This window comes from Megalops cyprinoides, chromosome 3 (genome assembly GCF_013368585.1).
Source record: "Megalops cyprinoides isolate fMegCyp1 chromosome 3, fMegCyp1.pri, whole genome shotgun sequence".
NCBI classification, from domain to species: domain Eukaryota; kingdom Metazoa; phylum Chordata; class Actinopteri; order Elopiformes; family Megalopidae; genus Megalops; species Megalops cyprinoides.
Genome location: NC_050585.1, coordinates 51472969 through 51499150, shown reverse-complemented (window position 1 = coordinate 51499150; position 26182 = coordinate 51472969). Strand labels below are relative to the sequence as shown.

Sequence of the window (26182 nt, the reverse complement as noted above, 5' to 3'; positions counted from 1 at the left end):
AAAAGCATAGTTGTCTCACATAATGCTGTACAGTAAGAAGAAAGTATAGCTTACTCAAAAAATACAGAATTCAAAATAAACAAACAAAAATACAGTGATAATTAAACCTCTACATTACAATCTATGTAACAGATTAAAGAAACATTTTTGTTGCACATTTGTTTACTGATTCTGATGGTTGGCATGGCCCAAAGACTTCTTTCATACAGGGAAAGTGTGAGATATTTAGAAATGAAAAACAGATTTTTACAGGCAGGATGACGTGTTCTGCACTTTTTAAACAGAACATGTACATTAACATGAACGTGTATTTGTTCAAAATCAAAAAAGGATGACAGCTGTTTTCTGGAGGAATAAGCAAGTGGGTGAATTCACCATTCTAACACAGCTACAGTGTTCAAGAGCGGTGTCACTTTGCTCAGTCGGCCTTGCAGATACTTTCTCCCATCAAACCTTCTGGGGGTCATAGCTAGCAATGTTTCAGTAGGGGATGTAGATTACTGTTAGTGACCTATCTGACTATGTTTGAGAGCAGTGCACCAAACAAAAATTGCTCACAACAAAATGTACTGCAGCATTGCCAGTTTTCCAGATGAAGGCGAACAAGCCTGTGAGCAGAAAATTAGCTTTATTGCTCAGACAAATTTTTTATTCCCTTCTCTGGACATATAAATATCCCCATCTTCATGAACCAGAACGTGAGTAACAACAAAAATGAAAGAACAGTGGTTTTAGCTCTGAGGTTGTACTCTCTCTGAGCGTGTAGACTTCGGCTTTCCACCAACCCTCATTATTTCCCATGTGTATGCTCCCCAAACAAATAAATCCTTCCCCCATTTCCCACAAAAAAAAAAAAAAAAAAACTACTGGTGTGCTGCTCACACAAATCAGATTAGAAATGTTCATTTGATGCAAATTAACTAAATACAATCTCTGACAGGAGGAGGGCCACTCATTCTTCAGCGCAGACAAAGATTGTGGAAAAACATGTTGTGCAGTGCAAAATACTACACAAATTCAAAGATCTTTTAATCATTTGGATGGCTCGCTCCACCTACTGCATCCACAATATCAGCCGATTCACATATCATAAGGATCAGCAAGTCTGATCCAGACTCTGATCCAAATACTTTGATATTCATTAACATACTTGCATTGTTACAGCAAAAATATATCAGTACACTGAAATTACAATATGATGTTGGTGCACTGGCTTTAAGAAACTTTTAAAATCACCAAGGAAACCAATGCTAATTAACAATAACAGGATTGTAAAGGTGCTAGCTGTAAAACTGTATATCACAACATTTTAACTTTTTATGTTTTAGGCTTCATTGGTGAGGATTACTTGCGTGCTTGGCTCAAAATTGTATTCAAAAAACAATGCAATTCAACCCTCCTCTTTTGTCTTTTGACCACAAATTTTACGGAGTGTTAATATGTTGCTGTAAAAGTGCTGTGTTAAAAAATATCACTGACTTAAACTTGTTTTTGAAAGTTCTGGCCAAAATGCGAGGGAGGAGTGGGTTCAGAACTATGAAAACATAGGCATTGTTGATGTGGATGGATTGTAAATGTATAGGGTTCACTCTGTGTCAAGGTCTGACAGCAGTAACAAAATAGGAGACAATGACTCAGAGTTGACATTAATTAGCAATTAAAGCATTCATTTTCATCTCAGTACCAAATCAAGTGTAAGTTCAGTTCTTGATCTGAATGACAGAACATTTTCTAAGATGATTGAGTGAAGATATTTCATAGTTCAGTCATGTATATCAGTTGTGTTACATGCAAAGGTAGTTTTCCTATGTTGAAAGAAAAGTATGCATACAGAAAAGTATCTTTTTGAATGTACAAAAAAATAATTAATTTAAAAATATGAACTCTTAAAAATTAGGTGTATTCTAGAATATAAGCATACTATTTTAATGTGGAAATCAAAGTCGAAGGCTAACACAGCTAATGTGCAGGGGTGTTAGTATCCTGTTATATTATAGTGTCTTGTTTTTAACTTTAAAAATGGAATTACCATGGAAACAAAGTTGTTTAAAATATCCATTACCTTCCATCAATGAAAGAGCTTTCAAGTCCAGAGGCATGCCCCACTTTTCATTAGGTTTCATTTGGACTGTTGGGACAAGATAAGTATATTCAATTTAGGCACCTGTGAGATCAACACCTTTCTGCATCTCAAAGTGCTAAAGAGACACATGGACATTGCTCTCATACTCCCAGATGCAGACATGAGACCATGTACACATGTCGGTTTTGGGCTGGACGGCCAGCTTAAGACAGCACATCATTCCTGGGCACACACACGTTCCAAAAGAAACTGGTCGAATGCAAATTTGTGCAATATTACATGCAGCGATAAGTCATAGTTCAATCTGTTCCGGTATGACGGCAGCTCGGTACCATCCACATTATGTCGAGCGTGTGAACCGGTTGGGAGTGAGATGGTACGGACTGCAGCTTAGTATGGATACAGCAGAACTGATTGTAATATTGAAAGAACTGAGAAAAATTAACACACTTGTAATGTCGCTGATGCAATGCCAATGCCATGCCAAGTGTGAGCACTGCTAGCAGCAAATAGAAGATGCAAGATATTTTTGAACCAACCTTGGCAAAAAATACACCCCTGATATTTCAGCACCATCAATGTTAGTATGGGTTTCAATACTGCTTTCTAAGCGCCCACTCATATGAACTCCAATTTATTCTGTCTTTAAATTACTCCATTTTGTTTTTATATATAAAAAGTGAAGCAGGAGTACTGCATTTCAACCCTTCTCGTTGAAAGTTCCTCCACAGATACACAGTTCCATTGTCGTAGCTAACTCAAGGTATGACTGACAAGACAGTTAACTAGTGTAAATGTAAATGTAGTGTAGCCCCAGACTTATCTGCATTTGGTTCAGTAAAGCAATTCTCCTTTCAGCCTCTCCCCCACTCATTAGTTACTGAACTAGCTACACAGTTAACCATTGCAAAGTTAGCTATGTAGGTTGCTACAACAACGATGTCATTGGTACAGACAGGAAAAAAGGATATAAAAAAGCCACTTAAAGATTGTGTCCTTGCAGATGTATCCTAAATCTATCAGTTAGAGGTGAAATACTGTATTTTTTCCAAGTGTTTTTGTTGGTGCTTATTTGCAGAAGGACACAATTTATGTATAAAGGCTATTTTAAATTAAACTGTAGATTATTAAAACAATGTGAATCTATTGACACACCATTGATGGACAGTGACATGGTACACCCACACAAGCCAGTATATATATAATTACATATACAGTGGCTCCTAATTATACCTTAATAAACATAACAAAAAACATCATTGGAAGAAATGCACACATTTTCAGTTTAGTTGTGATTATCTAAAATTAAAATCCTGCATCGAGTTTCCATTTTAAGGAAATCAACAGAAGCCAAAACTACACAGATTAGCAGACTGAGACTGCAGGATGTGGCTTCATACTGTCAGCAAAATCAAATTGGGATCAAAATAGGAGTGTGAATGAATCTGATCACTTTATTTTCTGAAAATTGTCAATGCTTAAACATATACCATTGCATTGTGGAGTCTGCAGCACTAAAATTATTTATCAAATCTGTTTATTTATGCAAAAATACCAACTTTTTGTTACAGTTTATCAAGGTTTTATATACATAATTTTACATCCTCTGAGGTAGATAGCTATTGGGTAGAACCTTCAATAGTGGTTGTGAAAAAACATCAATGAAAATTGACAAAAAAAATAAACTCAATATTTCAAACAGGCCAATGCTGGGTGATCTTGTTCGGATCAGGTAGTGCAGCTTTCACTTGAATTTAAGCGAATCTCCCTGCTTGTCTCTGAAGCTCGGGCAGGCTGGTTAGCCATTCCCAGCTCTACTCCGCTGTCCACAGCACAATCTCTAAGCTCGCCGTAGCGCTCAGCCGGCTCAGCACTCCAGGTAAAAGCAGTCTGCAGAGACGGGCTTGGGTTTCTTGGCGGGGTCGCACTTCTCCGGCTCCACTATCTTCCCAGTGTAGTCGATACAGTAGACGCTTCGATGGCGTTCCCCTTTGCCGCAAGTCTGAGAGCAAGACGACCAGGGCCCCATCTGCCAGAGTGGACAGGGCAGGTCGGCGCAGGGCCTGATGTCCGCAGGCTTAAGGCTTTCGTCGCAGAGGTAGGAGAAGAAGCCGCTGCTGTCCCTACACTCCACGCTCCTCCTCGACCATCCCGATCCACAGCTCTTGGAGCACTCCGACCACTCCCCCAGGACCCACTGGGACGGGGACAGGGGCTGGATCACATTCACGGAGGCCTTCTTCTCGCCGGACTTGCTGAAGGAAACATCTTTGGGGATGAAAAATGTGTACTTGATCTTCGGCGGTGTAGCGTCGCCGGATGTGGCTAGGAGCTGGATTGTGACGGCCTCACGGAGCTGCTGGAAACTCTGGATTCTCTCCAGGGTCGTGGACGAGCCGCTGTACTTTAGCACAGCTCCCTGCACTGGAATATCCTGCTCCACGGTGGACACGGAGAAGTTTCCATTCAGAATGTAGACCCCGCTCTCTCCCTTAATGGCTAAGTAATTGCCGTCGTGCTTAACTCCTCGATAGCTGCGCTGCTTGACGTCGATGTTGGTGGCTCCAGCCGGGATGGTCACAACATCATTGTAGCCATACCTGTACGAAGGAAAGAACCCAAACAAAAGTAGATTAGCCATCTGTGCTAATGTGTACAGACCGTGTACAGTCTTACAGAACCACATTCATCCCTGATATCATATCACATTTCATATGATCTTCATATGAGATGAAAAAAAATAAAGTTAATGGTTTAATGCACTTGTGTTTCTACCAGCTAACATGTACCTTGTCTGGCCAACTAATGAAACCTGGTCATGCTTTTGCTTGTGTTATACTCTGCCTCACTTGTGAGTCGCTTTGGATAAAAGCGTCTGCCAAATGAATAAATGTGCATGTAAATGTATACGATCTGCATGTGCCTTGATCAGATTTCTCTGGCTCCTTCCATCATTAGCCTCCTTCCATCAGCTGAGGGACTCCAGTGATGTCATACACTAAAGGTAGAGTGACTGCAACATCTATGCATCCACTCGATTCTGTACTTACGTGGCTTTGTTCATGGACCCGGTGACCTTCCTGCAGCTGGAACCATTCCCCCCACACACACCACACTTGTCCAGTTTTTGGTTGGACCCAATCACCTGATCACAGCCTGCTTTGACACACTGGCCTTGGACACAGACTGACGTGGTGTCGGGGCCACATGTGGTGCCGTCAATAACCTGCACAGCAAGGGTGGAATATTATATTAATATTAATAACCAACTACCACTTACACAAGCGCAAGACACATTTTAAAGGTACTTAGCAAAGTGCTTATCAAAGTATCTTTCTGTAGCTATGTGCATCTGGCAAATGGATTCATTTTACAATAAAAATCAAGCGGTTACGCAGCAACGAGAAATTTGAGGATGAGGGTCGGAGGAGTTTGATGAGCTGTGTGTTTTTTGAAGGATAATTAGCTTTGATGGATATGATTGGACGAAAAGGAAATAAGGCAGAATTATGACAGGCTTGTGTCAATTGGAAATGATTATTTCTGCATTTCTGAGTTTTCTGTATTATATTTTTCAGTTTTATTTATATGCTACAGGTCATTTTCTATTATTTTCCTAAAGTATTCGTCACTAAAATTATAATGCTCTCAAAATTGCTTTCAAACAGAGTATCTGTCATGTCATCCATCAAAGAGGATAAATATCAATAAATAAAAAGGAGGTGGGGCAAACATTTACAAAGTAAAATGAAACAATGTGCAGATATGCACCATATTATTGACGATCATAGGAGCTTCTCATTTGTGTTAGTTAGAAAGTTAGTCAGTTAGAAAAATGGTCATACCTTGGATTCAAAGACTTTGAACTCACTGCTTCCTCTGGCCCGGCAGAAGAGTTTACACCGGTCCCGGGGAGACACGCCGGCATATTTTGGGATCCACTGTTTGATGTTGCCATTGATGTCGAGGTAATTGGCGCTGTTATACTTCTCACACTGGTGTTCTCTGAAGCTCTTTCCTGAAACAACAAACCAAGCCAAGTCAAATAATTCCCATACCTGCCAATGGTGGAACAAAGATGTATATTGCCATGGTGTATGGGTCTGAATGCCATTTGATTGCCGATTTTTAATGTTCACCTGCTTAAGATACTCTGCAGTGACAGGCTTGTCCATAGATACAGAAGCAGAGGAGGCAGTGAGATTGGAAGTGTATGTCATGTTTAGTCAGGATAAATCACCATCTTCATAAATTGTACAATATATCTAGCGAAGAATATGGCTGTGTATTATTATTCTGATTGCTCACAACATATTTAATCATTTAGGTATCATTAAACGTAAAGTTCTTGGGCAGATAGCTTTTTAACATTTTTTTGTTCCCTGTTATAAAGTAAAACTTTACTTATACAATAATATGCATCATGGAACATTAACATGCATTCTACAATACAAGAGGCCCTGAATGTCACTCGTATATATACAGGTGTTGGAGGAGTATGAATTACCGCTGTTTCTTTCACAGGCTTGAGTGTTGCAGGACTGGTACTTGACTCTTTGTCCTTCGCAGTACTTCCCCCCGTTCTGGGGCTCAGGATCGGTGCACTCCCGGCGGGAGAACTCCACCCCTCCTCCACATGTCCTGGAGCACTGTCCCCACGGCCCCCACTCTCCCCAGCCACCGTCCACAACTGTCTGTACCAGAAACAGACAAAGAGAGGACCCATGCCATTACAACAAAGCAAGGTACGCAGACCTGGCCATTATCAAAGGGGAAAAGAATGTCAGTATCATTTGTTTCTGGCATAATATTGAACACTGTAATTCTTCAAGCTGCTTATTTAAAAATTTTAAGTAAAAAGAGGAGACTGTCACCATAAAAGCAAATGTTCACTCAGCAGTGTATGACACTGTGAACGTAACGTGAATATGTGTCTAGGTAAATTCATACCGAGGACTAAAGCTTTCATGTCTCCTGAACTGCCGTGCCTTTATCAGAACGGTTCTTCATTCTTCTATGTGTCTACAGCCTCACATGTTCCTGCCCAAGTGTCTTCGCTTGCTAAATCCATAGTGTCTTGGCAAAACAAGGTTAGTGCATGCTTTTAGCTGGGATTTTTACGAGCAGGGTGTTAGAACTCTCCAGGCTGCCAACATGTCTGAGGTCATAAGTTAGCTTCTTATTGAGGCCCTAGTGGAAAGTCTGCACCAGAAATAATCTCGCTAATAATCAGATGAGCATTTGGAAAATGTAACAGAGCTATTTGATTATTTTAGGCTGCTATGCAAGGGGGCCGGACTGGGACACAAGAAGTGTTACAAGATACATTTAGAAGGGTGAAAACTTGTATCAGGCGGCCCACTCCAGACAGAGCAGACATGTGCTTTGAAACAAAGCCATGAAAACATCTGTCGGTGCAGGCAGAGAGACAGAGGAGTTGTATATACACGCAAGCTTATTAATGAGTGCAGAAGCGGTAAATCTCCGCATTGACGTTTTGGTGATGTTACCCTCTGATGAGGGGGTCATAAATCACGCCGTGGGTTCACCTTGGGTTGCAGGGCCTCATCAGCTCCCGTGCACACGCCGTTCAGACAGGTCCTGTTGGTGCCACACGCCGTGCCGTCGGCCCAGGGCAAGCTTCCGTTCTTCGTCATGCACTGCAGCTCCCCTTTCTCCCTGCACCACAGCTGACTACAGATGTCCGAGTCGGAGGTGTTGGGGCAGTGCACAAGGCCCTCCCCGAACATCTGCTGGCACTGGTGGTCCAGGCTGTACGTCTGACCTGGCAGCTCCGTGGGCAAAGACATGATGCTCTCTGGCATGTCCAGCAGACAGTCCCCTGTGTTCAGAATAAGATTTTGTGTAAAGTAAATAAGTAGGACCATTACAGAATGAGAGAGAGGACTTTGGACTCATCTGAGGGGCATTTTGGAAAACCCTGATAACAATACAAATCTGTACAGACTCTCCCAAGATGGGAAAGACTAATTGCAAGTGTATACATATATATATATATGAAAGTATATATAATGTACAGTATGTTTATAAAACTTGCAAGTACTGTTCAATGTGATTGGAATTGATCTCAACATCACTACCTGTAGTTTGGAAAGAGAAATGGTTCTGGCAGTGCTTTACTTTTCTGTGAGGGAGGGCAGTTGTTAAACATGGAATGTGCAAGCTGGAATCCTCAACTGATGACTCATAAGTACAGAGAATGGAGTGAAGACTGAAATATTGATGGATATAAATCAACAAAAATGCTATTCTGCTATTTCGCAAGGCCGCATATTTTCTCTGTAGATTCATGACTCTAAAGTAGAACATAGCCTGGAGTTCTGGGTTAACCACATTTTGAAATACTGTGTGCAAACCAGAACAGAGAAGTGAGCTCCTCACTCACTTTCTTGGGCCATGTCAGGCTTTTCAAAGACATTCCTTTTATGTCGATGACATTATTTTATTTGCTGGAACAATGGTATTCAGTAATAGGAAACCAGAGGAGGAAAACCCCAAAAAAAGTGTAAAAATTAAGCAAGTATGGTTTTTATGGTTTTTAGACACCATAAATTGTGGTCAGATACATGTCAAAGCAGGAGTGGTATTATTTAAGAAAAACGCACTTGTAAAAACTAGACCCACATTGCAACAGAATTTTATCCACCTTCAAAGACAAAGTTACACATTATAGCCATAGTTGAAGTTTCAGTCGGTTATTAACAACTATGAGACATGCACCCAAAAGTGGCTGAAATCATTAAAGTTTAATTTGAATGTGATATATAGATGTTTTTATATATTCAATGAAACAATAACACTTGGTAATTGCACAGACGATATTGTCTATACCATAATCACTTGTATCCTATGTATACGTGTCAAGCCCTCATCACATTGAATGACATACAGCATTACAGGTGTACTGTTCATCAGATACACAGGGATGGGGGCAGTGGCAGTGAAAAGAGGCAGCTATTCGACAGGTTAGTAGCAGAAACGGATTCGTTCTCACCGTGTCCGTTGTCGAAGAACTCTGTGATGTAGAGGGCGCTGCAGGGAGACCAGGGCAGGGTCTTGTTGAGGTGAATGAAAAACGGGGCCATTAGGTGGTGCGCCCCCAGGTACCCGAACATCCTCTCACAGTTTTTGGAGTCATCGTGGGGCATGCTGAGAACGTGGCCTACATGGAGAGACATTCTCCTGTTACTGACGAACACTCGGCAGGCAAGTCTGAACACTGCCTCAGGACTGAGTTTGACTTACAGACAGGATGACATCCATTCCACACTTACGTTAGGAAATGTATTACATTACAGTACATTATTGTCATTTTATCAGACGCTCTTATCCGGAGTTACTTACATAGGTTACAGTTTTTTACATGTTACCCATTTATACAGCTAGATATTCATTGATGCAAATCTGGGTTAAGTACCTTGCCCAAGGGTACAATGGCAGTGCCTCAGTGAGGAATCAAACCAGCAACCTTTTGGTTATATGTCCTGCTCCTTGCCAATATGCTACACTGCCGCACATGTATGCTTCTACAATGTATACTTCTGACTGTTGTACCCGTACAGAGCTGGCCGAAAAGCATTCTAGTTCTCTGCCACTTCCATTTGGAATGAGCTGCAGAATAACATGAAATTACATGTGCCTGTCTTTGAATGGTGTTAAAGTTAGCGTTAATAACATGACAAAAAATGACATGGGAGTCTGTAAATGTTTTAACCCATAATGGCACCACACCTCTGCTGAACATCATGACTATACTTAATGTGTAAACTGGTGTTTTATTTTAAACTGTAATGCTTTGTGTTTTATGTTGTAAATGTGTCATTGTATGAACCTTCATGTGCTGCTATTATTGGCCAGGTCGCTCTTGAAACAGAGATTTCTAATCCCAGTAAGACTTATCTGGTAAAAATAAAGGTTAAATAAAGTTTAAATATTAGTCACTTGGCAGACACTTCTATCCAGAGCTGATTGCAGCAAGGGTACAAAAGTGCATCTGATAAAATCACAAGAACAATGGACCACACATAAAACTAAACACCACATCTAAACATATGTCAATCCATCACACAGTGCTGTAATAGCTAATTCCACTGAGAATCCACATGTACCGCAACAAACGTGACATCCAAAGAGGGTTCATTGCTAAGTACCAAAAACAAGCACGCGATCCTGTAGTAAGTTCTTTTGCTCACCGAGTTCGTGGGCCATGGTGAAGGCGGCTTGAAGACCGTTGTCCTCAATGACAGAGCAGCTCCTTTTGGGGTCACACATGGTTCCCACGTCAGCGACCCCGAGAGTGTCACAGCTCTGATGTCCACAGATGTCCTGATGACATGGGAGACATTTCAACCCGGTCAGGTCCAGAGAGTGCAGTGTTTGTTCCAGACAAAAATTTTTTGCTCCTAAGCAACCGCTTGTCAAAGAAACATATTTCTCAGTGTTTCCATCATAAAAAAATGAAGCAAATAAAACTCCAGCCACATTTGAGAAGAGAGAACTGTTTTAACTGTGTGTTATCCAAAAACTATTGTAAACAGCAAGCCCCCTTTCAATTCTCTTCAGATGTCAAGGTGCCTCTCACAGAAAAATATGTTTCCTGAACACAAGACATTCATCCACATATAATTTATATGACACCTGGGCTTCAGACAGGTGAAAGAATGAGAAAGAACAGAAAGCTAGTTCTACTGACTCATTACAGACAGCATTTAAAAATATGTTCTTGTTGAGCCATGACTTTGGCATCCTACATGTGGCGTTCCAAGTTCAGATTCAGATCTGGTGTTAATGTACTGCTAATGTACTGCTCTGAAACACGGTGAATTGTACTGCTGTTTCCCATGTATGTTTGAAATAGCTGCTGTCATCAATGCCATTTTCAACATAAAATAACTTTAGTAAATGTTCCACAGTCATACTATTCTCTCTTCTCTGTCCCCTCCCCCAGACCATCTCACCCAAAGCCTGTTTTCCCTTTGACTTCAAACAGGCCTATGTCATACCCTGCCTAAGAAACCAATTATTTACATCTCTAATGTAAAGCACTACCATCCAGTTCCTTTACTCCGAATGCTCTCAAAACCTTTCTGTTTTAAGCCAGTTTTCCTGTTTTCCTTTCTGAACAACCTGCTTGCATCTGATCTGGCTTCAAAGCTGGACACAGAGACTGAGACAGTTCTTCTCTCTAATTATGAAGGAATTTCTCTCTGCCCCCTCTTGAACGTACTTATCAGCTGCTTTTGATAAGATTATCACGCTGGACAGTTTTAACAGTTGACCTCCTGACCTGGTGGTCTGTAGCCTGGACCACAGCAACTCTCTCCTCACGGATCACCCTGTGTTACACGTTCCCAAGCCCCAGCCGCTCATCCAGAACACTACTGCATGGCTGGCCAATGAACTCCCAAAATATTCTAATATCTCACCCACCCATTCTCTCCACTGGTAATGAACCACGTCAGCTTCAAAACACTGGTGTATTGGCCTATCCTTCAGCAAAAGGATTCCTCTGAATCCACAGTCAATTATCAGACCTTTCGCGCTGGCCAGACCTCCACTTTGTAACCAGGCCTCTCCACTTTGTAACCTCAAGACATCTGGCCGTCTGTTCCCTGTGGGGTTGTACGTGTCGGTCATGTCCGCATTTGTTCTTGGACCCAATGTGGTGGAATAAGCATCTCACAGAGGTCAGAACAGAGCTGTTGAAAAGCTTTTGGCACAGACCCGTCTCTCTCTCTCTCTCGAGAGTGCTTCTTGGCTCCCCTAGCTGCTTATTTTGTAGCACCTAAGTCTTGCTGCATTTTGTGAAACTTTGGGGGTATAGTACTGAGTAATGCTGTCACATCAGTTATGTTACTGATGGTTTGATAACTGCAGCATGTTCCATAGTCTTTTCAGTATAGAACTGGATGTTGTAGCACTAGGTTACGCATTCGCACTTTTGTTAACGTAGTCTGACATTTCCTGTGTGTACACTTGTTGTTCATGTAGGCTTATTATAGGCACTTATGTTCCTTCCTTCGTAAGGCACACTGAATAAGACCATCTGTCTATACAGTAAATGTAAATGTTAGTGTCAAGTTTGCTGTTAATTTTTTATACATTTAGTCACTCCATTAATGTATTCATAGCCATATGTGTTGCACCCATTGCATTACGTAATGCATTATATAACTACTGTAAAATAAACTCTGATATGACACTAATATTAAATGCGTACTTTAATACTGCGCACAAAGATCAGGTAACGCATTTTATACCCGAGTACTTATTTCCACAGTAAAGAACTCATTAATCATGGGTCTAAATTTGAAAATAGTCATCCTGATCTCAGAGAACAGCTCAACCCTGGGTATATTTAACAAGCCTCAAAATTATGTCACAGCTTTCAGGGTGTGAGGAGCTATGGCAGGATTACTGTGGGATGTCTCACCGTTCTGGTGAAGAGGAGGGCGGTGTCATAGTGCTCCGGATGTCTCTGGCTGGAGGGGTTGAACAGTTGTTGCCAGACGCAGAAGTTACGCAGAGTCACGCCTCCATTGCTGGAGATGTCTGGACCAACATCCTCATCCTCCACCACTAGCATCTTCACCACCACCATGCTGACTGAGTTTCGCAGGCTGGGGTGCTTGTAGATCTGCGCTGCCATGGAGACCAGGGTCAGGATGTAGTGCTGTGGAGGAACAAATGACAAAGGTTATTATGACTGGGAAATCCTCTCACAAATCCTCCTCACAAGACAAATGCACCCCACATATACAGTAGTACAAAGCAAACAGGTATTTTTCACACAACCAAGTTCCCCAGCTCATCACAATGAAGCAGACACTCTTTGGACGGTAGAGTCATCTCCACTGATCATCACTGGTAATATGAACAACTCACAAGTGACTGACGAGTCTAAGGGTGCCCTAGAGTGATGAGACAATGGTTAAGGAGCAGGACTTGTAACCAAAAGGTTGCTGGTTTGATTCCCTGCTGGGGCACTACTGCTGTAAAATTGGACCTGGTACTTGACCCAGAATTGACTCAGTAAATATATTGTGTATATATGTATAAAGGGATAACATGTAAAAAACTGAAACCTATATAAGTTGCTCTGGATAAAACCATCTTTGTGCAAACTGGTCCACAGTTTGATAGAAGATGGTGTATTTGTTGCTATGCTACTTTTTCAAAATAGTAGGTAGGGGCAATATTTGTCACAGTAGGAGTCAGTGGGGCATAGGGAATTCTAAAGGGAGTTATGAATAAATTGAAGATGGGGTAGGTTTAAGAGATAGTTTAGAACAGGGGACTCTCGAGTGGCTCAGTAGGCTCAATCTCAGCCATGTCATCAGTGCACCATGACTGGGAGCTCCAGTGGCACAACTACCTGGATTTGTTTCCTTATCTCACTGCTCTCCGGCAACCTGCAACTCCTGCAACTTCAGGCACCTGTGTGTTGCTCCGTCGACGTCAGTGAAGTAACACCTATCCTCCAACTGGCGCCCGCATTTCTGTGAGACACTGTGGCATTTGCAGTGTGGAAAATAGCCACTGGCTTCATGCAAGCGTGTCCGGGCATTGCATTTGCCTCACTTCAGCATGCCCTGCTGAGGCTGTCACGGAGAGGTGAGCCTAACGAGGGATCGGCAGTTCCGAAACAGTCTTACATAAAAGGGAAAAGCAGCATGGGGGAATGAATTCCAAGCATCTGGCAACATTATGTGAAACCAGTATCTTTTCAGACACAACAAGGCTAATGTTGATCCCATTTTCATGTAATACAAATAGTTATTTTCTGTCTTGGCCACCATTCGTGATTGCATCATATCTTTAACTGTGGGTACTGTTTGCAGTAGCGGTAAGCGTACTTTGGCCCCATTTATGAAAACACAGCCTGATAGGCTCAGTCCTGCAGTGAAAACTTTAGCCACCATCAATTAATGTGTTTGGCAGCAAGAATCCATACTACCTACTTCAAATAACTGTAAAAGCTATGCATGGCCTGGCCAGTACGTACATGGGAGATATCCAAGGAAAACTGCTCTGAAGGATTTTGGTCAGCATACTTCCAAACTACATAAATCCCGATGCCCAATGCAGTGAATGCGACACTGTGTTGTAGAACTTTAAATCCAGAATGAAACGTTAACCCGACGTCCTGATTTACTGTAGTCATTAAAGATCCTATGGCACTCCGTGAGAACAGTAGTATAGTTTTTAGGAACAGTATCCAGGGTACATTCTAATCTAATTACAGAGCAAATGCCAGCTGAACTATAGTTTATGTAACACTTCTCCCTACCTGAACCGATATATAGTAAAATTGTTAATTTACAGTTTTGTGTCACTCTTTAAGACGCTACGATTTAATAGGAAATAATGCATGTATTCAGTTCTCTCCAAAGCACTTTAGCATCTACAACGACAAAGCACTTAGGAAATTCATCCGTCACATGTGTAGCCATAGTAACCGCTTCTTAACAAACTAAAGGCTGTTTTTGTCATTTGTGATATCTGCACACCTTGGGAGAGGTTTGCTGTTTAGTTATGGCCAAACATGCAATGGGGAAGCATTTCCCAGCGTGACTGGCTCTGAATGCGGTATTTACATCCTGAGTAATCAATCCGACATGCCTCCCTTGGTCTACGAGCATCGTGTTCCATTACTGGAATAGGAACTCTCTTGGCACCCGGGGCTTACCAAGTGTAGTTAGCCATTTATAAGCACAACATGATATTCTACAACCGATCAGTATGTTTAAAACTGACTTCACCGTGCTAAGAAGACTTTCATCACACACATGAATGGAGATTTCACATCATGTTCTCATAAACTGGCTTGATAAATAATAGTAAATTAGCAGATTGGATTGCCTTTAAACTTCATGCATGGCGCATGCCTCCTCTACACACCTCTGGGTATGGTTAGCATTTGTCCTTACATGTCACATTAAATATAATTGCTTTCATTCTTGTTGGTGATCACTGAAGGGTTGCTGTAAGTACTGCATTTCATGGTAAGTCAAAATGAAATGACAAAAGTTGATTGCATCAAAGGGATGAAGTTTTACATAAATACTCCGTCTGATACCAACAATTTGCAAGGGCCAGTCACATTCCATAGACATGTTTGACCGCGAAAAAAGTGCCCTCAATGCTTTCGTACCAGATCTTTACATAAGATAATGGTCGCCTTTCCATCAATCAAATTTAATGTCTCATTTCATACTGTTACTGATATATAGTCACTCAATATAAACCCTCTTTGGACAGCTGAAAAGGGTCGTACCTGTATCTCGTCTCCGTAGAAACGTGTCATTGAGGAATCAGCCACCACCAACGTCTCAACATATCGGGCTGCAGAAACAAAACGCTTTTTCCTCGTCCTCCTTTGCGCATCAATTTCCTCCAGTAACAAACTGTTTCTTTCTGGTTTCCTCTCATCTTCGCCATCATCTCCTACCTGATCGAATGTGGTTCTAGCCCCGTGCGTGTCGGTGAACACTCTGCGTTTAATAACGTGCAGCTGGGAGATGACTTTGGTGGGTTTCTTGTCTGAAGACCGTTTAGGCTCTATCAGATACTCATCTCCGTTTATTATAAACGATCCTTGGATTCCATGACACAGACTGACAGCGACCACGGAATCTCGGTTGAAGTTTACGGTCCCCGAATAAAAGCACCTTTTCAGCTCTGTCCCACTGTCAGTCGTCTCCTCCACATTGTTAAGAATGGCATCTGCGCCGTTTGGCAAAGGAATCCCTTTTTCTTTTGCGTCGACAGCGTCTAGTAGTGAAGGAAGATGTTTCGAGTTGATGCGCTGGATCTTAATTGTCGGGGCTAAAAACCTGTCATCCGGAGTCAAGTGCAAGTTGAAGTCTTTACCAAACGCAACAAATCTGAAACTGAGCTGTTCCTCGCTCCTCTTCCAGAGACGCCCGCTCTTTCTCCGGCTTGTCCTGACAGGAATGATCTCCTCCGATTCGAACAATTCACAAAGTGCAACGTTGGTTAAAAGCAGCGTTAATAAGGCTATCTGCAGCACAGAACGCATTTTAAAGTACAACAGAATTATATTCGTTAAAAGGTCTAATTGTGCATATGAGTAGTGTCTTCTTAATAAAATGTGATCTTGGTGCAGGCTGTTAAACAAACCGCTGTATGTATGTAAGCACTGTATATTTGTAGGGTTTTGTACACACAACGTCCATATTAAGCTAAAACTTTACGTAAATGTAAATTACTTTAACGACCCTTGAAATAAACTACAATAATCAAGCCAATTGTTTTCAGAGTTTTCAAATATGCTTTTAATTATCGTGAATACAATGTTGTATTCTGTGAGAGCTAATAACCTGCGCTTGTCAGTGCACCGCACAACTGAAGGGTGGTAGAGGCAGTGGTATTTATACGTTCTTGCCCTTCTTAAAAAGAAGTTTATTTTTGATACCTCTCACTCTCTCCTCCCCCTCGCGCATCAAGAATAAGCTCGCACATCAAACTGATCCAATGAGAGCAGACCAGCACTCCCACTCCAACAGCCTCAGTTTGACAGCAGACAGTACACCGAGTCCAAACCAGCTAACTCTCGCACCCAGAACAATTGATTTAGAGGTATTTCCTCAGCTAAAATACTTTCAGATTCTCAACGAAAAAGAAGCTTACTCGATTGGTTATATTAATATTCCATTCCAATCACGCGCGAAAGCAAATCCTGTCTCACACACAGTAAATTGTACCTTGCCGAATCAGTACAGCTCAGATTAGCTGCTGCGAGCCTTCAGTTACACTCCACGCCGGTTGTGAAATTACATCTGACACTTTGCGCTGGGTTTTTAAATGATCCACTGTGTGTATATCCGATAGGTATGGGGCATGCCCGTAACCTGGCGGATGGCATACCTGCCATCTCAATGAAAGAGGCGTCTGCGATGTCATTTATTTTAAAATAATGCCTATAAGGGTAATATTTATTCATGGGTAGTCTGCCGAGATATATAACCCCCTGAATGGTGGGCTAACCAAATTTTCATTAAAAGTTAATGATTTGCTTTCCGAAATCGTTTTCAAGCCCCAAAATACTTTGTAGTACAATAGCCTACCTGTGCATGTGTGTGTATCACAGCAAGAGAAAGAGAGAGAGAGAGATAGAGAGAGAGATAGATTTGTTCACAAATTGATACTGTAGATCAAAATGACAACACTTGGTCTGGGATATACAATTGATAGTGAGTAAACGTATAACCAACGCTCCACAACAGCGTAATAGCGTAGATGAATAGGTGGTTGATTGGGTGATTAACCCAATCTTTTACGACCAGCCTCCTCACTGTAGTGGAAACCCCGTTCTTCCACAGACAAAGTAATAAAGGCAAACATGGGGTTGCCATCCCGATATTCTTTTTGCAGATACGTATCAACTCAAAAAGTCGAAAGATAGCACTTACACTGAAACTGCACACGTAGGCATTGAATGCCATTGCTCTTGAACAAGACTGAATCAGTAATTGGACCTGTTCTGATCAGTAAAACGGCTTACAGCCCAGTTAGTTCCTCGAATTGGTATCAACCCCCTTTCCATTTACAAAATACTGACTGTAAATACTTACTGATTGCAATTTCTACCATCAATGATGAAGTTGAGCTTAGTCTTATTTTTTTTATCGTATTACATTTTACCTCCCACAAGGTGGTAGTGTAGTAACACATTTCATGATTTCATGGAGTCAAGAAATTGGTGAGTGGATGTGCTGTTTTCTACTGAGTTAAATGAACACAGAACGAAACATGCACACGAGCAATATTTTCAAAATATCTGAATTATATCTGTCGGCGTTACATCGGTGATAACACTTTACATCTTTTTTATTTTCTTCTTTCCAACCTTTCAGAAAAACGTGAATTTATTCGGAAATTAAGGGCACTTTAGCTAATCTCGTCGTTGCTCGCCCACTAGGTGTCGCGCTTGTATGGAAAAAAAAATCCAGGTTAGTCCTTTCATGGATACAAATTGACAGATTACATGATGGGTGGAAGAAGTCGTTACTTGCAAGTATGTTGCCCAGTCTTCATGAGCTATTAAACATGTACCAGAAGTGTCCCCCAGTTAATTAATCAACTACCCAATCATTCAAACAAACAATTGACTGATTGATTAACAAAATGTATCCTGGATATTTTTCCTCAACTTCTGTTACACTGCTCTGAAGAACGGTGCTTTTAAATAATGTTTTACATTTCTAGGAAGGTGCGTATAACATTTTGGTCACTAAGAATTGTTTAAAGGAGATGCTACCAATGAGCATTACTTCTCAAAATGGCATGTAACCTAACACAGTAATTTTGTCTACATTCCCAGTGGTAACAGATGAAGGAAGGTATCCTTCAAAACGGATCATGTTGTTGCGAAATATTTTGAAGCCAGAGTTTAACAGTCTAACATAATGTAGCTGCGTTGAAATATACATCAAGGTAGCTCAAGCTGATCAATTTTCACCATTACTGCGACGATTATTATCTATTCGATTGTATTCTCTTGCTAAATTATGACTTTTCATACAGTATATGAGCAATTACAATGCATATTCAACTCCCACATAGCTGATACAATTGTAATCAGCTATTGCATATAAGTATTCCCCACATAATGAGTTTACACTTCAGACATTCGTTATAACGACGATAGCTACAGTATAGCTACTTATTGGGCTCTGAATAAAGCTCACTGAATTGCACGAATACGTGTTTTTTTCTTGACTAGTTTTAAGTACCTTGTAGTTCTCTCATTTCAGCTGGTTTGTGTAATGAAAAGATGTTGCATGTGTCTACAGGTGCACTCTTGTGTCCGGACTGAAAGCAAATACCAATAGATGCTCACGATGATAACGACGGTGACGCCACGTGCAGCGTGCTGGAAAGTGGTGATAGTATTCGCAGAGCTGCAAGCGGCTGCGGTCTTAACCTTAAACCGAGAGGCATGTCCAATGAGCTCCGCCAGCACCTCCCCAAAACTCTGATTACAATCCCTCAATGTTTACACATGACGCAAAAGCATAAAGCCCACAGAAGGCGGCAGTCACTTCAACAGACAGTTTGAAGATGGGAATGGATCATATACGGGGAATTTTGTACTGAGAGGAGACACGGCAGCAAACCCGCGAGGCTACAGTGCCTTGGATTATTGATATCGCATGCGCATGCATCAGTTTAACCATCACATCGAAAATATCGAACTTTCTGAGAAATTCATCGCCTGATTTAATAGTTTTTAATCTTACATTTTAGACACAACCATGTTCATGTTTGTTAGGACAATTGCAATACTTTTTAGTGTCCTGTTTACATTCATAAAAATTACCCATTCAATGGAAAGTGATTTTTGCATTCCTCTTAGGCTGGATCACCCAAATTCTGCAAAATACAATTTTGTTGGCAGCGAGGAGGATGCACTCCAACAAGGAATTGTTTTTAAAATTAACGCGTTCAAGCAGGAGTTTATTCTCAATTTAGTGCCAGATTCCAATTTCCTTGCGCCTACCTTCTCAGCTCAAAGCGATGCCTCATCTTCAAATCCCGGTGCAATCTCTGATCTGAGCCGGTGCTTTTACTCTGGTTTTGTTAATTCCGACCGGGATTCCTATGCAGCTCTGAGTCTGTGCAAAGGCATGCAAGGCGCTTTTGGTTACAAAGGGTGGGAATATTTCCTCAGCCCCGTACAGAATGACACGGCATCAGGACACACCGGGAGCGCTGAGAGACCGCACGTCATTCGCCGTCGCAGCACCGCGCACGACAGCACCAATTCGACTTCCAGATGCGGGGTGGACTCCGGCGTGAACCACGACATGCTGCAGTCTTTGGAAAAATATAAACACACACACGGACAATATAAAGGGAACGCAACTGAAACGGTGTTAAGAAACCGATCGAAAAGGTTTGCCTCCATTCCCAGATACGTGGAAGCCCTGATCGTTGCAGATGAGTCCATGGAAAAATTCCATGGCGACGACCTTAAACATTACCTGCTGACCCTGATGTCAGTCGCCGCGAGGCTTTATAAGCATCCCAGCATTCTAAATTCCATCAACATCGTGGTCGTCAAGTTCATGGTGATCAACGAAGCTGACAAAGGACCGAAAGTTTCCGGCAACGCGGCACTGACTTTGCGCAATTTCTGCACCTGGCAGAAAAAGTTGAACAAAAACAGTGACAAGCATCCAGAGTATTGGGATACCGCTATCCTTTTCACCAAGCAGGTAAGCGGTGCCGAGCAGGACGATAACCTGCATCATAACACCATAAAGCTGAGTGTAAATGATCGTAAATGCAGAGTTATCAATTTGCTGTGTGCTATTGCATCCTGCATCGTCTTGCAGGTGAAAAATGCCCTGAATTCTTATTCACTTCATTCTGCTTGTACACTCCAGTGAAATGTCATTACTCTGACAAACTTGTAACAGTCATGCCTTTCAATAGAAGGGTGACACATAACTCACAAGCTTAACAGGACGACAGGTGTTCCCACTGTGATTGAATTGTGGCTCTCGCAGGCCAAAGGTGAACGTATTAATGTCACGAAGAAGCGTTTACCCTGTGCATCTGGGAAGCAATGCTCTGGGAGAGGGCTGGTCTTTATTCTCGTCTTTAGCATGTCTGAATCTTCACCGAGCTCCTTTGTGCCAAAATCAGAGTTACTCCCTAAATTCCACTGTATAACATTACTGATAAAGTTCTGGGGCTCTGCTCCCTGGATATTCTGTTGCTCGTGATGAAGAGCACCCACATGTATTTTAATATGCGCACATCTGGTAGCTGCCACCTGGAATAAAAGATAAATGTATTCTCGTGAGTGCATTAAAAGAATGTCAAAACAGAACTAGCCCACGGAATGGTGTATTTTAGGCCACATAACCAGACAGGGGTGAAGGACGGTCAGTAGTGGGATGCAGGAGATGTGTTCTATGAAGCACAGACCATTGAACAGTAATGAGCAGGAATGTCACACACTGGGGTGATTAAATACCTGTTTACTGCCCCCATGTCCCATGTCAGGTCCAGTCAGTGCTGCAGGGAGGAGCCGTGATAGCTGAGTTCAGGGCTTAATGACGTGCAGTGCACCTGTAGGCTAAACAGCTGGAGCTCCCCCAACCCCCCCCCCCCCCCACCCTGTCCTGTCTCCTTCATTCTCTGAAACAGTCATTCTCTTGCTAAGTCTAGTACATGTTGATTAATTGGTGTGCACTGGCTTACTCAGGGGTGCCTCTGACGGTGGGGTTCAAAATAAGGTACCTAAAACCATCACATTTGGCAATGATACAAAATGAGTGAGCCAGAGTAAACACCAACACTTGAATCTATTGGGTGATGTCATACAGTATAAGCAATACTCATTCTAAAGGGGAAGGGAGCAATGGATCCACCTACTAAGCAGAAAACTCCTTGCACTCTGTTTGGGATTGCCCTGATATTTGAGAAGCTGGTGTCCTTTGTACTTGTTTGTTGGTAGTAATCGTAGAAAAAAAAAACACAACGTTTAACAATTTTCCTTTCATTTTTATCAGAATTTAAGATGATGAGTATTACATGCTACAGGTCAGGAATTTAACACTGAAAGGGTACAATGGGAAGTATCTATTTCTCTACAGTCTTCCCACTTCCAGCTGTGAGTTTGTGGTCCTACCTCTTGCTCTGAGGGAGTCTGTTTCCTATTAAGCTGTGCTGGGCTGTAAGGGGAGAAATCCCTGTGCAGTGTGTGAAAGCCAAGGGACCGGCCCACCTGCTAACTCAGAGCAGCAGCATGCAAAAGCCCTGTCCAACTGTGGTCAGGGGAACTGCGCTATTACGGCGATCTCTGCTTACACTTGGAAAGAATAGGGTCTGAATTTGTAGGCTGACCTACATTTAAGCGGATTGTGGTCTGTCCTGACAAGATTGTATAGCCGAAGTAAGTTGTGTAAGGAAGCGTTTAGCTCATGATTGAAACTTTTCTTTATGTCCTGAGAGGGATACTTTTGTTCATGTTGTTATAAACCTTGTGCAAGTAAGTTTTTGTGTGTGTTGGCAGTGGTGTGCTTGTCAGGGATACTGTTGTACAGATCACATCATCATATTTGGTATGCACATGTTGGCTGGTGTTGCTGGCAAGCCCTATAACATTTGAAACACACAAGCCCACTGACTCTTGCGTGTTGCTTGTATACAGCCTTCTGGGACATTAGCGCTGCTTAGAGTTGCTTTACGCCTCTCTCCATAATAATGGCCTCATCAAGGTATTTAGTTGGGCTTTTGAGGCTTCAAAGCCAGAGTGTTTTGGTTCAGTTTCATCTTCTTTATATATTTTTACCTCTTACTTCCTCTTAACCTTTCACATGTAGAGCTTGACACGATTGCCCGATTTTCATTAAATCTGGCACGCTTACTGGCCACAGTGTCTACGTCTGAGGCTACAACAGTATAGCCACCGAATGGTTTTTTTTTTTTTTGTCATATGACAATAACCTTTGACATGTTTCTCTCATACCCCTCACATTTGGCACACTTACAAGGTATGGTCTCCAGATCTACATGCACATTTTTTTTTAAGGTCATGCTCTCTGACTGCACTCAGACATGCCCAATGTGGTCACAAACTGTCCGACTTGACCTCAGAGCCATTTGCATTCATTGACCAATATAAAGTGAATATACAGTAAATGGGGAAAAATAAAAGGCTATGTTAATCTGACCTTTCAAAATACAACTGTAACAAAGTTGTAATCACTTTAGGAACCAGTGTGTACTAACCCATTGTGACATAGCAACTACACAGTAACAGATATGGGACAGATCTCTGACAGTTGTGTAAAGTTCTCTGATTAACCCCCCCCCCCCCCCCCCCCCATCTTGGCCTAAGCTCAGACTTCAACCCCACATTCTAAGTCAAGCCCTTAACCTTACACCTACCGTAACCCTAACCTCAAATAAACCTCAGCCTCTTACGTAATTGACACAATATATGAAACAGTGTGAAATGACATATCAGCTGCACAGTACTTGCTTGCAGTTACACAGTACTACGCTAGACATTAAATAAAACATAAAATAGCTTATTGAAGCTCATAGCAGAAACAAAGACCCTGTTCAACCCTCTGAGTGGTTTATCAAGCCCTCTCATATATTTATGTATTAAAAACAGTCAGTTCTCTACAGGATGACGATTATTGATTTTGATTTTGTTTTGGATCAATGTGAAGGGAGGGATAATGACCATATTGACTGTTGATCATTTCCATTTAAAAGCTATTGGAGTCTAATTATGTTCTGGTAAGGACTTTGTTTCTGTTCCTTGTTCTCCATGGTGGACTATAATAATGGTGAAGTATTATGATGCCAGATATACACACTGACATATTGGCATGCATCCCAAGACAATGTGTACTGGAAGTCAACTGGAACATACGGAATGATTGCAAGAAAATGTTAGCTGTAGGAGCTGGGTATTGTTGGAGGTGAGTCATTTGCCATTGAAGGATTCATTTTTAAGGAAATGAAGACCACATCATACACGTTTTACAAGACCTCTACCTTCCCATTGTTTCTGAAATAGCAAAACAAGCTGAGAATAAGCAAAATGATCATTTGCAGGGTTCAGCAGGTCAATGTCCTCTTCACAGCTTTGAATCTTTTGATCTTAAAGACAATTAACCGCTGAACTACTTACTGAAGGAGAGAAAATGGTTGAAAAAAGAGATATAGCTCAGTTCCCACACCTATTTTTCTGCTAGTATAGAGTGTTGAGGGGAAACGTTGGGCTAAAATCACAGTAACTCAACATTTCGTCCTGGTTTCCTGAACGTATTCTTCAACATTTCTCCCAACAGCTTGGACTCTCCAGTAGAAAACACATCATGGAAAGAAGCAGGGTGGTACAGAAGGGGTTGTTCTGTTTATGATCATTATTTAAGGGAGAATATATAATAATTTCACACATTTTTACACAAAGCCTTTCAAGTCAATCTAAAGGCGGAGACAAGACTCCTGCAGAGGTATTTGTGTAATGCTATACAGGCAGTTGTGGCTCTAACACCAAGTAAACAGGACCATTTGCCCGCTAAATGATCAACACACACCAGAGCAACAAATGGCATTCCCATATGTCACATTAATCACACTGTTAAGTTTTACTCATGATTTTATTGATTTGTTAAATTCCTCATGTACCACTAGATTTAAACACATTAAAGGAGGCTTTAGAAGGCTTGGCAGCGGCAAGTGGCAGAGCTGGCAACCCACATCAGAGCACTTAAACCAGTTTGTAAGAACCCAAATGTGGCAGGCACGCGGGCTGGACGTTTAAAAAAACGTACTGTCTGAACTTGTGAGGTTATCCATCAAACGCAGGAGGGGCAGACACCAGGTCGAAACCTGGTAATTAACCGCAAACAGGATTTACAGAGAGTGAGTGATTGAGGCGCTGACGAGTGTGTGGGACACAGTAAGCACATCCCTGACAACCAGACCCACTGTGTGTCTTCTGCCTTCCTGTCGTCAAACATTACAAAGATGTGCAAGAAGTATGCTGGCGTGTATGGTGCTGAGAAAACAAGCTAATCACACAATGCAAGGCCCAGAGTGGTTTATCTTACTGCTGACACATTTTACATGTATGTCTTAGCTGTTTTTTGTGATTTGTTATTGTGGATCTGCCACTAAATATAGCAGTTGAGCTTTAGGTAGGACACATCAATCTGGTCAGCGCTCTGTAGCAGTTTTGAAATCTTGTGTCAAAGAAAGCATCTTGCCAGCCACAGAAAGTGAACTTAAGGCTGGTGCTGCAGCTTAGTATTAAAAGTCAGAATCAACAGCTGTGTATTTGTTTTACAGCACACACAAATGCAATAGCATGGTTGCCAAGGAAGTCCTTGCGATTCAATGGTCTAAGTCCTATGGTTACTGTGTCCAATGACATCTTGGTGGCTCATCAGTTGTGTAATAAGCCGTAATAAATGTAATAAGCTGATGTAACATTTATGGCTAACAGGATTAACCTGTTCAACTGTCAGTTAATCAATTTCATAGTACTAGTATAGTAAGTACGATGCAAGTTATGAGAGTTCAGAGTATTTTGTCTATTTCACTTTAGTGTACAGGTATTATGATTTCCTACCTGTCTCTAATTCTGAGTGGCAAGCAGGGAGTGGGTCATGGTCGATTTATTTATTTGTTTTTTATTAAAACTTGGTTTGGGGGGCGTTTTGGCCATTATGCTCGTTTAAAATGTGTATGTGCGTTCTGTGTCTATGTCTTGACAATGTTTCGTCTTAGCAGAACCCATTCAAGGGGAATGGGTTCTGTTAGGAACATTATGTACCATATTTCATTTTCAATTATGCTAAATTTACTCCCAAAGTAACAGTAAGAACATCTACAGTAAGATATCAATCGTATTGCTTCCCAACGCTGAGTTAGACGTTAACGATAAATAGAGCTCACTCGAACTGAAAGGTTGGAGCTGTAATTATGAGAGGGGATACTCCCATTGCACACAGCAATTACCCAGCAGGCCCTGCTGCGGGGGCCCAAGGCTGCTTGATCTCAGGGCTTTTTTTGGATTTTCATTGGCTTATTCTCAGCATCCATTCCCTCGAATTGCTCCCAATGGAGCTGGGGTTCAGAAAGGGACTGGATAGATTATTTCCATTGGAGGGGTTACGTCTCAAGCTGATGCTGATACACATCCACATTTGGATACAAACATTTGCTTAAGTCCCATTTTATGTCAGCATCTGTGGTTGGCCTGACAGGAATGGATCAAACTGTTCAATTATTTCTCATGAAAACCCTGTTATTCTAACTCGTAACAGCTAGCAGGCTCCAGATTGCATACGGGTTGACATTAGCAGTTGAATCTAATATTTTTCACTCAATACCTCCCACAAAGCAGTTCATATTTTCATCAGAGGGACAAGTAGAGGAATATTCTGGTTTACATTATAAAATGACATATACATTACAAAATGACTGATATCACTTTACGGGAGCAACAGTTTATTGTTAAAAACGATTTTGCCCAATTTGAATTTGTTGTCTCTGAAGGTGCTATTTGTACAAGAC

At 41.6% G+C, this 26182-nt stretch overlaps 2 protein-coding genes across 2 annotated transcripts in view; one reads left to right on the top strand and one right to left on the bottom strand.

Moving 5' to 3' along the window:
• Nucleotides 1-3797: 3797 nt before the first annotated feature.
• Nucleotides 3798-17000, bottom strand: adamts8a (ADAM metallopeptidase with thrombospondin type 1 motif, 8a). Its single transcript, XM_036523927.1, has 10 exons — nucleotides 16994-17000; nucleotides 15381-16180; nucleotides 12537-12776; nucleotides 10297-10429; nucleotides 9099-9266; nucleotides 7633-7925; nucleotides 6591-6777; nucleotides 5929-6101; nucleotides 5134-5309; nucleotides 3798-4683 (listed from the first exon to the last, which is right to left on the bottom strand). The coding sequence occupies exons 1-10, from the start codon at nucleotides 16998-17000 to the stop codon at nucleotides 3951-3953; spliced, it is 2910 nt and encodes a 969-aa protein (XP_036379820.1). The 3' UTR covers nucleotides 3798-3950.
• Nucleotides 17001-19383: 2383 nt separating this feature from the next.
• Nucleotides 19384-26182, top strand: part of adamts15a (ADAM metallopeptidase with thrombospondin type 1 motif, 15a) — a 21681-nt gene continuing 14882 nt past the window's right edge. Inside the window, exon 1 of the mRNA XM_036524213.1 lies at nucleotides 19384-20346. Coding sequence (XP_036380106.1) covers nucleotides 19384-20346 — 963 coding nt within the window. The remainder of the gene's footprint in view (nucleotides 20347-26182) is intronic.